This window comes from Oreochromis niloticus, linkage group LG14 (genome assembly GCF_001858045.2).
Source record: "Oreochromis niloticus isolate F11D_XX linkage group LG14, O_niloticus_UMD_NMBU, whole genome shotgun sequence".
Taxonomy (NCBI): domain Eukaryota; kingdom Metazoa; phylum Chordata; class Actinopteri; order Cichliformes; family Cichlidae; genus Oreochromis; species Oreochromis niloticus.
Window position 1 is genome coordinate 24,741,541 of NC_031979.2, and position 15,340 is coordinate 24,756,880.

The 15,340-nt window shown below is 39.9% G+C and overlaps 1 protein-coding gene across 1 annotated transcript; it reads left to right on the forward strand.

Annotated features, from left to right (window-relative positions):
* The first annotated feature begins 6,855 nt into the window (after window positions 1-6,855).
* LOC100708671 (extracellular calcium-sensing receptor-like) lies at window positions 6,856-14,247 on the forward strand. The gene is made up of 5 exons (XM_025898373.1): window positions 6,856-7,215; window positions 7,299-8,093; window positions 8,245-8,472; window positions 8,648-8,832; window positions 13,980-14,247. The coding sequence occupies exons 1-5, from the start codon at window positions 6,886-6,888 to the stop codon at window positions 14,245-14,247; spliced, it is 1,806 nt and encodes a 601-aa protein (XP_025754158.1). The 5' UTR covers window positions 6,856-6,885.
* The last annotated feature ends 1,093 nt before the right edge of the window (window positions 14,248-15,340 follow it).

Below are 15,340 nucleotides of genomic sequence, written 5' to 3' on the forward strand. Positions count from 1 at the left end.
CCCGTAGCTCCAGTGAAAGGACGTTTTTTTAATGCTTCAGCATATCAAGAAATTTTGAATAATTTTATGACCCCAGCCTTGTGGGAACAATTTGCGGATGACTACATACCAGTGCACAAATCAAGGTCCATAAAGACATGGATAAAGGTGGAAGAACTTGACTGGCCTGCATAGAGTCCTGATCTCAACCCGATCAACCACCTTTGGGATGCCCCAAAACGTTGATTATGTTCATTGGACATAGTGTTTTCAGTAGGAGAAATGTTTTGTCACTCATCCAAGTGACTTTTTCACTCTCAGCTGACTGCAGGTTTCCTCAACCTTATATAAGGTTTATATGGATGGTTTAAAATGCTATGTCCAGATGAACAGAATCAACCTGTTAGGATTTACTTACCTGGATTATTGAGCATGGATCAAGACACCTTTGGGATGAATTAGAGTGAAGGCCAGCCCTTCTCATCCAACATCAGTGTCTCATCTCTGAAATGTATGTCTAGAAGAATGGTCAAAAATTCCCATAAATATACCCCTAAACCTTATTTAAAGCCTTCCTAGAAGAGTTAAAGCTGTTATACCTTCAACGGTTGGGTCGACGTCATATTAAACTCTGTTGATTAAGAATGGGATGTCACGTTAATATGCACATGAAAGGAGTTGAGGAAATACTTTTGGCAGTATGTCAGTCATGTACAGTCATGGGAATTGATTAGAATTTAGCAATTCCAATTTTATTATAAATATTGCTTATCAATATTTGGTTATCAATTATCAGTTCCTTATCAATTGGTTCTCACTGGCTCTACTTTAAGAGTCACCACCATCTCAAAGCAGGATATCAAAGACATTACACAAGTTTGTGCATGTGGAGGTATTTCTCCTCTTTATTGTGAGTGGTGTTAGAGTCATTGCTCAAAAAAAGTTGTCGTGGTGTGTGTTCTGTGACAGGCAGGAGGAAGGACCCAAATGCAGGACTCTCAGATGGAAAACTTAAACTCAAAGCAACAGCTTTATTTGCTGGAAAAACTCAAACATTAAATACAAGATAACTTAAACTAGAAACTCAAAGCAGAAAGCTCTAATTAGAAAGCTGGGAAAACTAGCACACAAACTAACACATGGAGCACAGGGACAGGAGAAACAAACTGCGACATGAGACATGACTAACTGGGGAACAAGAAAATAAACATGAAGACAGAACTACACCTACACTAAACATGAGGGGCACAGGAACAAAACCCAAGAACTAAAAATCACAAACAAAGAAGAACTAGATAGCTAAACAGAACCATAAACCAAAAAGACTATTAATGATAAACTATGATGAAATCAAATATTAATAATAACACAAAACACTGGGTCACCAACCCATGACCGTGACAAAAGTAATGTATTACACAAAATACACAAAACACTTAATTCTTAAAGGCAATGCAGTACATTACTTAATTACTCCCAGGAGAAAGTCATTCATTATAATACGCATTACATTACGTTCTATTTTCCCCCAAAAATTGCCTGAAAGAAATTATCTCTGATCTTCACCAGCAGCCTACTCACAGGGAAATCTGTAGACCCGCCCCAGAAGATGGATACACCCAGCATTTCATGAACACTGTGATGGAGACCTTTCCTTTGTGTAATGTTATAAATACTTGGATATAGGGCTGGGCCATATCATACCGTTCACAGTAATACCGGTATAATGTTGGGCAACGATAAGAAAATGAAATATCGCGATAGAATATGGGTAAAACGCGCATGCACAGTACCTTTGTTTTCATACGCACATGGCGGAAAAAGCATGGCGGCGACGGAGAATAAGAAGGGCGAAAGCGGATCGTTGAATGAAACGGAGGAACCAGAATTGGTTTGTAAAAATGCTGCAACTTTAGTGATGTGGAACTGGTTTAAGTTTCGTCCGTCAGATACACAACAAAGCATTATTTTCAGTAGAGCATGCTAGCGGGCCGTCGTTATTACCGTGTTTTTTTAAAAATACGGCACACTTAAAATCAATCCTTTGATTTTTCTGAAAATCGACAGTGCCCCTTATAATCCCGTGTGCCTTATGTATGAACTCTGGTTGTGTTTACTGACCTCAAAACGATTTTATGTGGTACACGGCGCTCAAAACTTTGCTAAGCTACGAACCTGCACTGCTTGATGGATCGTCGGAGCATTACGGCCGTCGTAGTCAGGAGCCTCGCGGAGTGATACGTACTGTGCTTCAACATAATATTACCGTATTGTGTGTGTATAACCTCTTTTTAAGTTTTGTGGATATTATACATGGTTATGATGAGGATATGTCGGCCAATTTCCACTGGAAATGCCTTTTGGTTAAACTGTCAGCAAGGAATTTGAATTTGCACTGTTAAATTTTTATATAACTTTAATGCACATAAAAAACAGCTGCTTGTTTAAGTGAAAATACATTGATTTTTTTTTTTTGCACTAATAAAGTTGTGGAGTTGTAAAGTATTTTGTCTAGTGTCAATTATATCGTCAGTTATATCTTTGCCATAACTGACATGGTTATATTTCAAACCATCTGTCCTCTCTGTCCAAAATGTGAACATTGGCATCCTCGAAAGAGTGACCTTTATCCTTAAGATGCAGATGGACTGCTGAGTCTTGTCCTGTGGAGGTGGCTCTTCTATGTTGTGCCATGCGCTTGTGAAGTGGCTGGTTTGAAAGAGGAGTGAAAGAGGCCATCTTTGTCCACTGTGAGCGACCATCTTTGAACAGAGGCGGTGGTTTACGACACCAACTGTCTGCCATCTATAATCCAGTTTTGAGTTCCCTCCCCAGACGCCTTTACGCCCACTCACATCCTGGGCCATCTGACCTCAGGAATTCACATGACAAGGTGGGGGCCAGGTTTCACAATGAGCTCACCCGAAACCCTGGCTGATTAGGTCCCACACCCGCTTTCACACCTTGGCTCATGTGATTAGAGGATCACCAGGGGGTCCTTTGTCCCTCTTTGGGGGGATACTCCCACTGGGTTTAAATCTGGGACTCTCGGCCATTTGACCTTAGAACTGAAGAAGCTACTCGGATGAGAGGTGAAACGTCTTCAAGCAACTTAAAGAAGTCCAGACGCTTTTCTTTGCAAACTCCTTTGACTACGATGACCTGGATGACTGAGAACCTTCACAGACATACTTGTAATAAAAGTACAGTAACGGTAATTAGTTAGTGACTGAGCAGCCCAGGGCGTTTCTCTTGATTTCTTCAGTCAGGGTAAATTCATTCACCTGCACGGATTAGCTAAACAAACTTTAAAAAACAAGTTTCCCCGACATCTGAGTGCTCATCTTAGCCTAATATGGAAACTTTAAAAAGAGCAGCAGAAGGTTTTCTGCTTTTTTTTTTCTAATCCATAACTAACGTCCTTAGCTGGACCAGCTAAGGACGTTAGTTATGGATTAGCTTACAAACACGTTTAACTTACTGAAAAAGCTGCGGGGCCTCGGGTCCTTCTGTCGGGTAGTCCAGTTTACTAAAGAACACCTCAGTCTGTCAGGTTAAAACAGTCTGTCGTCGTTTTGTAACGTAAACGCTGGCCCTCCTCTCAGAGCCTCCACCCTGTCTACTATTCCTGAACAGAGCAGAGATATGCAAGATTCTCCGTGACTGCAGCTACCAGTCAGAGCTGTTATGATGACGTTACACCCCAATTTGGCTTCATTTTCGGGGAGCTGTTGCGTCGTCCATGTTTTCTACAGTCATTGGTCAGATTTGATACCGCTTAACACAAACTTGTGCATCAGAAAGCAGAACTGTGACTAAAGACAATCCAAATAACTTTGAACACTTACCAAATAGTGAATATTAAGTGCACTCACCTGAAATGGACAGCGTACCTGAAATGCTTATGGACACTTAAAGTGATGGTATTGAGCATCTTGAAGGTCAAATCACTGAGGTGAACTACATGTTTGAAATGATTTAAATGTTTTGTTCATGTCTATGTTTTTTTTGGCAATTTAAATGTTTGAATACACTCAAATCACTTTTTTCTTTTAAGTCGTTGTCAGTGTCTCATTTTAAGTGGAGGTTTTCTTCTCTAAGTTGCATTACCACTGCCAGTCTCCTTACAATCCTAACTGAACCCAACAAGAGTAGATTCCAGATATTTATTTTTTTTATTTGACTTCAGATGACAGATTATTGTGGATTTGATTATTCTGACTACTCAGTTAAAAAGGGTGAATAGCATTAGAGTCAGTTAGCTTTGTACAAAAATAGCTGGTAAAAACGTCCTCCAAAGGGCAACTTTTTACTTTCTTTCTTTAAGTAAATTTTAGAGTGTGTACTTTTTAACTTTTACTTGAGTAAAGAAGTTGAATCAGTACTTCTGCTTTTACGTAGGTATTTTTCAAACTATCTGTACTTCTACTGAATTACAGAATGTCTGTACTTTTTCCACCCTAGCGGAGTTATCTACTGTATAAAAATGAACAGGTAGAAACTGCTCATCACTGCTTTTGTTACCTGTTGAAGTTCCAGGTCTGGGAGCTGGGCTGGGATTTCGATTCACTCAGCTTTATCGTCACTTGGTTCTTGGCAAGCTTAGCATTATGATGCTCACTGTGCAGGTGCTAGCAAAGATTAAAAATTATGTTCTTTTTTTTCTGAAACTGTTTGCACATTACTGTTGTGCTCTCATCTTTTTGCATGATAAAAATAAAAGTAACGTACATATCCATACTGTAGACTGTGCCGCTATTTTCCTTCTCTGGAGCACAAACTCAAATTGGCTCACTGTAGCACAAGTACAAGTGGAATCAATAAACGGGATCAAGAGACAAGCAAACTAACAGTTCCAAGGAACTGGACTTCTGGGAATCTGTTCTTATTCCTGTCCCTAGACACTAATAATAATGCACCAACCTACTCCAGAGCATTCTTAATTTGGTTAGATGTTGTGTTGTCTTGACTTTTTCATTACCATGGAAATAATTCTGTCAGCATGCAGTTTAGTTGTCTTATGCAGACTTTCAAGTCCTTTGATGCTTTTTTTCTTTTAGTTTTTTTTTTTTTTAATGTAACAGATTGTTGCTTTATGATTTATTCACATTCAAAACAGTATGTGTTAAAATTTTCTTTAGTAATGTGACTATGTTAACAATTTTCATTGTGTAACCAGTTGAATTAGAAATACTATAAAGCATTATATTGTATATTATTATTATAATGTATTATATTAGGCTAGTAGGTGTAGGACCGCAATTTTCCAAATGACCAAAAGAGGGTGCTAGGCATTGTTGGAAAAGAAAGAAGAAAAGAGAAAACAGAAAAATGGATGCAGCAGAATTTGGTGCTTTTGAAAGTTAGCCTGGATTAAACACAAGAATTATTTTTTTCTTTCTGGTTAAATATCATTAACAGTGTTGTTTCATCATTATGTATGAAATACAACTAAGATCTGGAATAAGGTACTATGCTGTTTTGTAATAATATAAAATGTTGCAGTTGCTGTTACACTTTATAAACACAAGTAGATTAGAAAATTTAAAAAAAAATCTGTTAAAATTACATTTTTGTAATTTTTATTTTTAAGTCTTTCATTGCAACTAAGAGTGTGACTCTTTATTGCTAAATTTATACTCTTTCTCTTCTCAGTTTCATTCTGATTTTACTTCCTCACACAGACAAAAGACAGGTGAAGTGAACAAAATCAAATTGGTAGCTAGTTGTTGCAGCTGGAGAGGGAACCACTGTAAACATAAATTACTATAAAGACAAAGTGAAATTGTTGATACTGACAGCCTGAAATACCTCCAAACTGTCGATTTTTTAGTATTAGCTTTTCTCCTTCTAGCAACTGGTAGACTGCTGGTAATCTTTATTGTAGAAAACACAGAAAAACATCAAACTGAATCGATCTGACCCATCAGTTGCCCAACTGTGAGAAATACAGTTGTTTTAAGATTGATATATAATATTGCATTAGTGAATCACTAATATGAATGTGGGTGTGTGAATGGGTGAATATGACTTACACAAAGCCCTCAGAGCAGCCTAAAAATACAATATAAAGTGAAGTAAATAAAGTATGCAGCTCATTTATTTTAATTGAATTAATAAATAAGTTAGTGTTTTTTAAGAAAGTAATAATAACAACTTTTTTGTCACTTACTGTAGGAAGAAGCCACTATAATTTCATAATTTTTCAGTGCATATTTATTTATAGTGAATCACTTTTTGTATTGTAACTACATATTACATACATACATACCTAAACTGCATTTCCTTCTTTTACAAAAAGTAACCTGCATAAAATTGTTTAATTGGACATGTTCCTCCTCTTCCTCAACCTAGACTTACTGAGAATACATCATCTCTCTTCTGTTGTTACATCTTAGGCTGCACCAGAAGGTATAAATATCAGTGTAAGTCTTTCATTTACATGAAGGCACTTATAATGGCATTAAGTGGTTTAGCTCTAGACTTGGCATCCTCACACAGGTGGCCAGAGCAGGGGTGGGCACTTCTCCAGCTATTATTGATGGCTTCTTTTTCTCAAGCTGAGGACCCAATGTGCAGGCAGAGAGGTGATCCTGAGAACCCACTCCTATCAAAAGATGGGGATTTTATATTAGGAGGGATGTTCTCTTTTCACAGCAGCTGGGAAGACAGAATGGACAACTACACACACAAACCAATGCCACTACAATGTACCAGGTAAATTATAAGAAATGAATGTAACCCTTGTGGTGTCCTCGGATCAAAAATGGTCCCTAGATGAATGGCAAACAAGCATATGGGAATCCCGAGGACACCACAAAGGTACAGTCATTTTTAAGAAATTCATCAATTCTTGGCTTTAAACATTGTTTGAAATGTTTTTTCTCCGTTTTAAAGGAAAATGTGATGCAATTCCAATTATTCATAAATGTCTCAAGTTTAAATTTCAGAGATTTCCAATTTGCACAGGCTATGCGTTTTGCAATTGAGGAGATTGATAACAGTACAGACCTACTGCCAGGAATCTCTCTGGGCTATAAAATCTATGATACTTGTGGATCTGTGGCCAGAAGTGTAGGCGTCACATTGGCTTTGGCTAATGGAAATGAAATTGTGTCTGTACCCTTGAAGGCACCATGTACCAGACCTGCACATGTGCAGGCGATAATAGGAGAGACCTCTTCTTCTCCAACCATTGCAGTAGCTACTGTTATTGGACCATTTGTTCTGCCAGTGGTGGGTAGGCTTCTTTCTTTATACATTTTTTATATATATAAAGATATATATAACATTTAAAAAAAACATTTATATTCTCTTAGATCAGCCACTTTGCCACATGTGCTTGTCTTAGTGACAAAACCAAGTACCCATCCTTCCTCAGAACAATACCCAGTGACTACTACCAGAGCAGAGCCCTGGGCCATTTGGTCAAGCATTTTGGATGGACTTGGGTTGGAGCTATTCGAACCAATAATGATTATGGAAATAATGGCATGGCCACATTCACAGAAACTGCACAGCAGCTGGGCATCTGTTTGGAGTATTCTGTATCTTTTTTTAGGACAGATCCCTATGTAAAAATACAAAAGATAATTGAAATTATAAAGGCTTCAACTTCCAAGGTGATTGTTGCATTCCTTTCCCATGCGGATCTGGATGTGCTGCTACATGAGTTTTCATACCATAACTTGTCCGGGTACCAGTGGGTAGGCACTGAGTCGTGGATATTTGATTCACAAACAGCAAAAATGGACATACATCACATACTGGATGGTGCCATAGGCCTTTCCATTCCCAAAGCACATGTCACTGGCCTGAGAGAATTCATACTGGATGTTAAGCCACTGAATTCATCTAATAATGAACTCTTTACTGAGTTCTGGGAGACACTATTTAGTTGTAAGTTCAAGGAGTTGAAATCATCAGCAGAGATTTTGAGAGAGTGTACTGGACGTGAAGATATGACAGGAGTTCAAAACAGCTACACTGATATGTCTCTCATGCCTATCTTTAACAATGTCTATAAAGGAGTGTATGCAGTGGCCCATGCACTTCACAATATCCTCAGCTGTAATAAAACATGTAACAAAAATGTGCAGCTAGACCCATTCACGGTGAGCTTTACTCTAACTTAAAAGATTAAATCACATTAGCAAGAACATTGTTGTGAAAATTAAAAAAATATTTTGCCTTTCATAATCTTTGACCATTAGGTGTGCAAGATATCTCTATTGCAAGTAACTGAGTTTTGGCATGTTATCTTAGGTTTTGCAACACATACGAAAGATTCACATCACAACAAAGGAAGGAGATGAGGTTTACTTTAATGAGAATGGAGATCCAGCAGCAAAGTATGAAATTATAAACTGGCAGCCAAGAGGAAATGGCATCGTGGAGTTTGTCACAGCTGGTCTTTATGATACATCATTAACTCCAGAAAAACAGCTAAATTTGCAAAACGAGTCTTTAATTTGGGCAAGAAACACAAAGCAGGTACACATTCATACAATTGGGTTTTTTTTGTTTTATTTTTATCAATTTATAAATATGTATTTAATTTGTTTCACAGTATTTTGGTTTTGATCTTTCAAAATTAAGAAATTGTTTGACAGAGAACTTCATTTTTTTCTTAAAGTCCATATGCAGTTTAATTTTCTTGATCATCCAGGTGCCTGTGTCAGTTTGCAGTGAGAAATGTCCCCCAGGAACACGCAAAGTTCTCCAGAAAGGAAGGCCTGTTTGCTGCTATGACTGTATAAGATGTGCAGAGGGACAGATCAGCAATGTTACAGGTCTGGTGACATTTCATTTTAACTTTGGTGCATTACAAAGGAAAGTTAACCATGTAGGAAGGTCATACGAGAACTATTTAATAATCGTGATGTTTGTTTTTATGCAGACATAATATGCATTTAGATTTCCTTCTCAAAGTACAACTATTTAACTAATAGTCACAGAATAATAACATTTCAACAGTAAGGAGACAGATTTAGGTTGGGCGTTGTTTCACTTGATGGTTTTGGATGTTTGCAGAGTTGCATAGAACTATATGTTCATTTTTTAACTCATAATTTAAAATACATGAAACTAGTAACCAGTATGGTGAAGAAGAAATCATCCATTCATTTTCTGCTGCTTATCCATGTCTCGGTCATGAAGAAGAATTGATAAAAAGAATTAGATAAAAGTTTACATGGAAAAAAAGAACAGGTTTATTTAAGACCTTGTATTTAGTCTTGTTGTTGCTAATAATAATAATAGAAATAATAATTTTATTTTACACATTTTATTTATATTGTAGCGTCTCTCCACCAGAAGACAGAGACAGTCGGTTATTCTGTTTATGAGTTTATTTGGAACAGTAATACATTCTGTTCTACAGATCTAGCTGATATAATTGACAGGCTTAACAACCTCTAGATCAGGGTTCTCAAACTTGCGGCCCCTCTACTTGCAGACTGCTTATTGATGTGAAGAATTTCTTTTAAAAATTATTATTCAAAAAATAATTTAATATGAAGGCAATATGAGCAGAGTGTTACAGGCATTGCCCTTTAAGAATGTACCCAGTGTAGTCCGTGCTGCAGGAAGAAGGTGTGTGACTGCCTCTCCGTTATGTGTGTGAGTGTGAGGGAGGGAGAAAAAGGAAAGTCAAAAAGTACGAGTTGTCACCGACCAGAAACAGGAGATGGAAGCATGTAAATATAATAACAACCACTGCAGCCAAAAAGAATGCTTGACGAGCCCAGTTGTAAGTAAGCTGTTAAGACTCGACTGTACACTGTGTTCGTGTTTTCCTCCGAAACAATAGAGTTCAGTTGGAGCAGCCTTTCAACACCTCTCTCTGTCTCTCACTAGCAAAGTTGACCCAGACAGGTAGCAAGAGAGTACACACATGTGGAAGGATTGGCCATGCCAATTCAATGAGAGAGTCAAAAACTAATGTGTACACTTGCGTCTGCATTTTTATTTTGTTAAATATGAACAAAATTATAGCAGAAGTGCTGTCACGTGTCTGGCCAGAAAGAGAGTACCAATTTGTTTATTTGGTAGTTCAATGAAAGGCTTCAGTTAAGAGTGAGAAAAAGAATTGCGTTCAAGTTTGCAGTTTTGTCTTGCTATACAATATTTGAAATTTAAAACAAACAAACAAAACATGACATTTTAGGAAATATTAGTGGATGTTTTCTGGTTTGTTTGGGTTTTTTGTATTAGGGCTGAGCCATATCATACCGTTCACGGTAATACCGGTATAATGTTGGGCAACGATAAGAAAATGAAATATCGCGATAGAATATGGGTAAAACGCGCATGCGCAGTGCCTTTGTTTTCATACGCACATGGCGGAAAAAGCATGGCGGCGACGGAGAATGAGAAAGGCAAAAGCGGATCATTGAATGAAACGAATGAACCAGAATTGGTTTGTAAAAATGCTGCAACTTTGGTGATGTGGAACTGGTTTAGCTTTTGTCCGTCAGATACACAACAAAGCACTATTTTTGGTAGAGCATGCTAGCGGGCCGTCGTTATTACCGTGTTTTTTGGAAAATATGGCACACTTAAAATCAATCCTTTGATTTTTCTGAAAATCAACAGTGCCCCTTATAATCCCGTGTGCCTTATGTATGTATTCTGGTTGTGTTTATTGACCTCGAAACGATTTTATGTGGTACACGGCGGTCGAAAATCTCTCAAATGTTTTAGTACGATTTTGCTAAGCTACGAACCCGCACCGCTTGATGGATTGTCGGAGCATTACGACTGTCATAGTCAGGAGCCTCGCGGAGTGATACGTACTGTGCTTCAACATAATATTACCGTATTGTGTGTATATAACCTCTTTTTAAGTTTTGTGGATATTATACATGGTTATGCTGCGGATATGTCGGCCAATTTCCACTGGAAATGCCTTTTGGTTAAACTGTCAGCAAGGAATTTGAATTTGCACTGTTAAATTTTTATATAACTTTAATGCACATAAAAAACAGCTGCTTGTTTAAGTGAAAATACATTGATTTTTTTTTTTTGCACTAATAAAGTTGTGGAGTTGTAAAGTATTTTGTCTAGTGTCAATTATATCGTCAGTTATATCGTTATCGCAAATTTTCCAATTTATATCATGATAAATATTTTTGGTCATATCGCCCTGCTCTATTTTGTACTACTTGAACATGAAAGTGGCCCTCCAATTAGATGGTGGTGCCAGCAGTGGCTCATTTGAGTTTGAGACTCCTGTTTTAGACTAATACACCTTCAAGGATACTCAGTAAATTACTTCTTTGCAGGTGTGGAGCATATCTGCCAAAACTGTGTGGCAATTCTGAAAACATTAACAGTGATAACACAATAATCGGATTAACTTGTAAACCATGATTATACATAGTCTGCTTTTTTTCTGTAAAATAACTCTTATATTAGCCTCTCAGTTATAGTCAGTGTTTAATATTTACCACAATCCTTTGTTCTAAACTTAGAGTTAATACAATTAATGGTGAGAAGCAGGATTTTAAATTCAATTCTGGATTTAACAGGGAAGGGAAGCCAATATGGGAGAAATATGCACTCTCTTTCTAGTTCTTGTCCGTAATCTTGCTGCAGTATTTTGGATTAAGTGGATGCTTTTCAGGGAGTTTTTAGGACATCCTAATGACAACCAATTAAAAGTACTCCAGCCTAGATGTAATAAATGCATGCACTAGTTTTTTAGTGTCACTCTGAGCTAGGATATTTCTAATTTTAGAGATATTGAGCAAATGGTAAAAAGCAGTCCTACATATTTGTTTAATATTTGCATTAAAGGACATATCCTGCTCAAAAATTAATTCAACTTTCCTCGCAGTGTTACTGGAGGCCAAGGTAATGCCTTCCAGAGCAAGAATCTGGTTAGATACCATATTTCTTTGATTTTCAGGGCAGTGCAATAACCTCAGTTTTATTTGAATTTGGAAGCAGAGAATTAGAGGTCATCCAGGTATTTATGTCTTTAAGACATTCCTTCCGGTTAAACTAATTGGTATCTGGCTTCATGGATAGATAAAGTTGGGTGTCATCTGCATAGCAGTGAAAATGTATGCTATGCCTTCTGATGATACCTCCTAAGGGAAGCATGTGTAATGTAAACAGAATTGGAACCATGTGGAACTCCATAATTGACCTTACTGTGTGAAGAGGACTCTCCGTTTACTTGATAGATATGATACAAACCACTGCAATGCAGTACCTGTAATGTCTAAAGCACACTCTAATCGTTGTAATAGAATATTATGGTCTACATTATCAAACATTGCACTGAGGTCTAACCGGACAAGCACAGAGATGAATGCATTGTCCGATGCCATAAGAAGATAATTTGTAACCTTCACTAAAGCTGTCTCTGTACTGTGATGAGCACTGAATCCTGACTGAAACTCTTCAAATAAGCCATTCCTCTGTAGATGATCAGTTAGCTGTTTGACAACTACTCTTTCAAGAATTTTTGAAAAGAAAGGAAGGTTCGAGATTGGCCTATAATTAGCTAAGACTGCTGGGTCAAGTCATGGCTTTTTAAGCAAAGGTTTAACTACTGGCAGCTTTAAGGACTGTGGTACATAGCCGATTATTAGAGATAGGTTGATCATATTTAAGACTGATGCATTATTAATGGTAGGGCTTCTATGTGCAAATGGGAAGTAATTACTGAAGTTAACTCAGAAAGATCAATTGAAGAAAAAGACTCGAAATAAGTATCAGTGGTACTGAAAGTAGCTGTAGATAATGCTACAATCTTTGAGATGATTATGAGTAATTTTTTTTCCAATGGTTATAATGTTATATTTCGTGGTGGAGGGTTTGTGTGTCCCAGGGACCCCAGGGGCTATGTTGTTCGGGGGCTTGTATCCTCTAGTAGGGTCTCCCATGGCAAATTGGTCCTGGGTGAGGGACCAGACAAAGAGTGATTCAGAAAACCCCTGTGAGTAGAACATCAAGGGAACAGTTAACCCTTCCCGGGATAGGGTTACTGGGGCCCTGCCCAGGAGTAAGGGCGAGGGTGTCTGAAGGTGCCCGAGGGTGTCTGGTTAATGGGCCTTAGCCCATGGGGCCTGCCAGGCACAGCCTGAAAAGGGGACATGGGCCCACCATCCTGCAGGCCACCACCCGCAGGAGATGGGGTTGGGGTCGGGTGCATTGTGTGCTGGGTGGCGGCCAGGAGCGGAGGCTCTGGCGGACCTGGAGAGGGGCTGGACTCTGTCTCAGTCTGGAGTTGACCCTGGTGAGAGGCAGCAGGCTGGGGTGGGTATCCATAGTATCACTTTGGCTTGCTGCCTGTACATTGGGGTTTGTCCCGGTGGACAAGGGGGTTTACTCCTGCGCCTTCGGGTCGTGGAACGGGTCCTGACCGTCATCTATGCTTATGTGCCAAGTGGCAGTTCAAAGTGCCCAGCCCTCTTGGAGTCCCTCTTGGGGGGGTAATTCAATGCTCATCAGGGCAATGACAGTGAGACTTAGGGGGCATAACTGGGAGGAAAAGCCTCCCTAGACCTAACTGCAGACTTCTGTGCAAACCACAGTTTGACCATAACAAACACCGTGTTCGAACATAAGTGTTCATAAGTGCACGTGGCACCAGGACGCTCTAGGCTGCAAGTCGATGATTGATTTTATAATCGTATTACCAGACCTGCGGCCATATGTTCTGGACACTCAGGTAAAGAGACGGGCTGAGCTGTCAACTGATCACCACCTGGTAGTGAGTTGGATCAGGTGGAGGGGGAGGATGCTGGAGAGACCTAAACATATAGTGAGTGTGCACTGGGAACGCCTGGCAGAGGCCCCAGTCCACGAGATCTTTAATGCACACCTCCAGCAGAGCTTCAACAGCATTCTGAGGGAATCTGTGGACATTAAGTCCAAATAGACCATATTCAGCACCTCCATTACCAAAGCCACTGCACTGAGCTGCGGCTGCAAGGTGATTGGTGAATGTCATGCTGGTAACCCCTGAACTAAATCGTGGACACCAGAGGTGAAGAAGCCACCAGGCTGAGGGAGTCCTATCGGGCTTGGTTAGCCTGTGGGACTTCAGAGGCAGCTGATAGGTACGGACAGGCCAAGCAGAACATGGCTCGGGCAGTGGCTGAAGCAAAAACTTCGGAGTTCGGAGAGTTCGGGGTCCGTGACTGCACGGAAAAAGACTTTTGGACTGCCTCGAAGAGATTTTGGCAAACTGTCAGGCGACTCAGAAGGGGAAAGTGGTACTCTACCTGCATAGTGCGGGTGAAGCGCTGCTGACTTCGACTGAGAAAATTGTCAGCTGGTGGAAAGAATATTTTAAGGACCTCCTTAATCCCACTGGCACGTCTTCCATGGAGGAAGCAGAGACTGAGGACGAGGGGGATGACTCGCCTATCTCCGGGGGTGAGGTCACTGAGGCAGTTAAACAACTACTTGTTGGCAGAGTCCCTGGGGTGGATGAGGTCTGCCCTGAGTTCCTGAATGCTCTGGATTTTGTAAGGCTGTCTTGGCTGACACACCTCTTCAGTGTTGTGTGGTACCTCTGGATTGGCAGACCGGATGGTGGTTCCCATCTTTAAGAAGGGGGACCGGAGGGTGTGTTCCAACTACAGGGGGATCACACTCCTCAGCCTCCCTGGGAAAGTCTATGCCAGGGTGCTGGAAAGGAGAGTCCATCCGTTAGCTGGACCTCGGATACAGGAGGAACAATGCGGTTTTCGTCTTGTCATGGAACACTGGACCAACTCTTTATCCTCTCGAGGATACTTGAGTGTGCATGGGAGTTTGCAACCAGTCCACGTGTGTTTTGTGTATTTGGAGAAAGCATTCGACTGTGTCCCTAGCTGGACCTCGGATACAGGAGGAACAATGCAGTTTTCATCTTGTAATGGAAAACTGGACCAACTCTTTATCCTCTCGAGGATACTTGAGGGTGCATGGGAGTTTGCCCAACCAGTCCACGTGTGTTTTGTGTATTTGGAGAAGGCATTCGACCGTGTCCCTCGGAGTGTCCTGTGGGAGGTCCTTAGGGAGTATGGGGTGTCTCTCCCATTGCTACATGCCATTCAATCCTTATTCAACCGTTGCAAGAGATTGGTCCGCATAGCCGGCAAAAAGTTGGTCTCATTTCAGATGGGTATGGGCTCTGCCAGGGCTGCTTTTGTCACAGATACTGTTTGTAATTTTTATAGACAGAATTTCTAGGCGTAGCCAAGTTGCGGAAGGCTTTCATTTGAGTGGTCTCAGAATCTCATCTTTGCTTTTCGTGGATGATGTGGTTCTGTTGCTTCATCGGGTGATGGGCTTTAGCTCGCACTGGAAGTTTCAGTCATGTTGTGTTGAGGCTGTCATTTTTAGCATTTACATGGAT

Bases quoted from the DNA above. Each gene is read 5' to 3' on its own strand.
- LOC100708671 (XM_025898373.1), top strand. From the start codon at position 6,886: ATGCAATTCCAATTATTCATAAATGTCTCAAGTTTAAATTTCAGAGAT. The intron at 8,473-8,647 runs GTACACATTCAT...TTGATCATCCAG, and splicing joins GGGCAAGAAACACAAAGCAG to GTGCCTGTGTCAGTTTGCAG. The intron at 8,833-13,979 runs GTCATACGAGAA...CGTGGACACCAG, and splicing joins AAAGTTAACCATGTAGGAAG to AGGTGAAGAAGCCACCAGGC.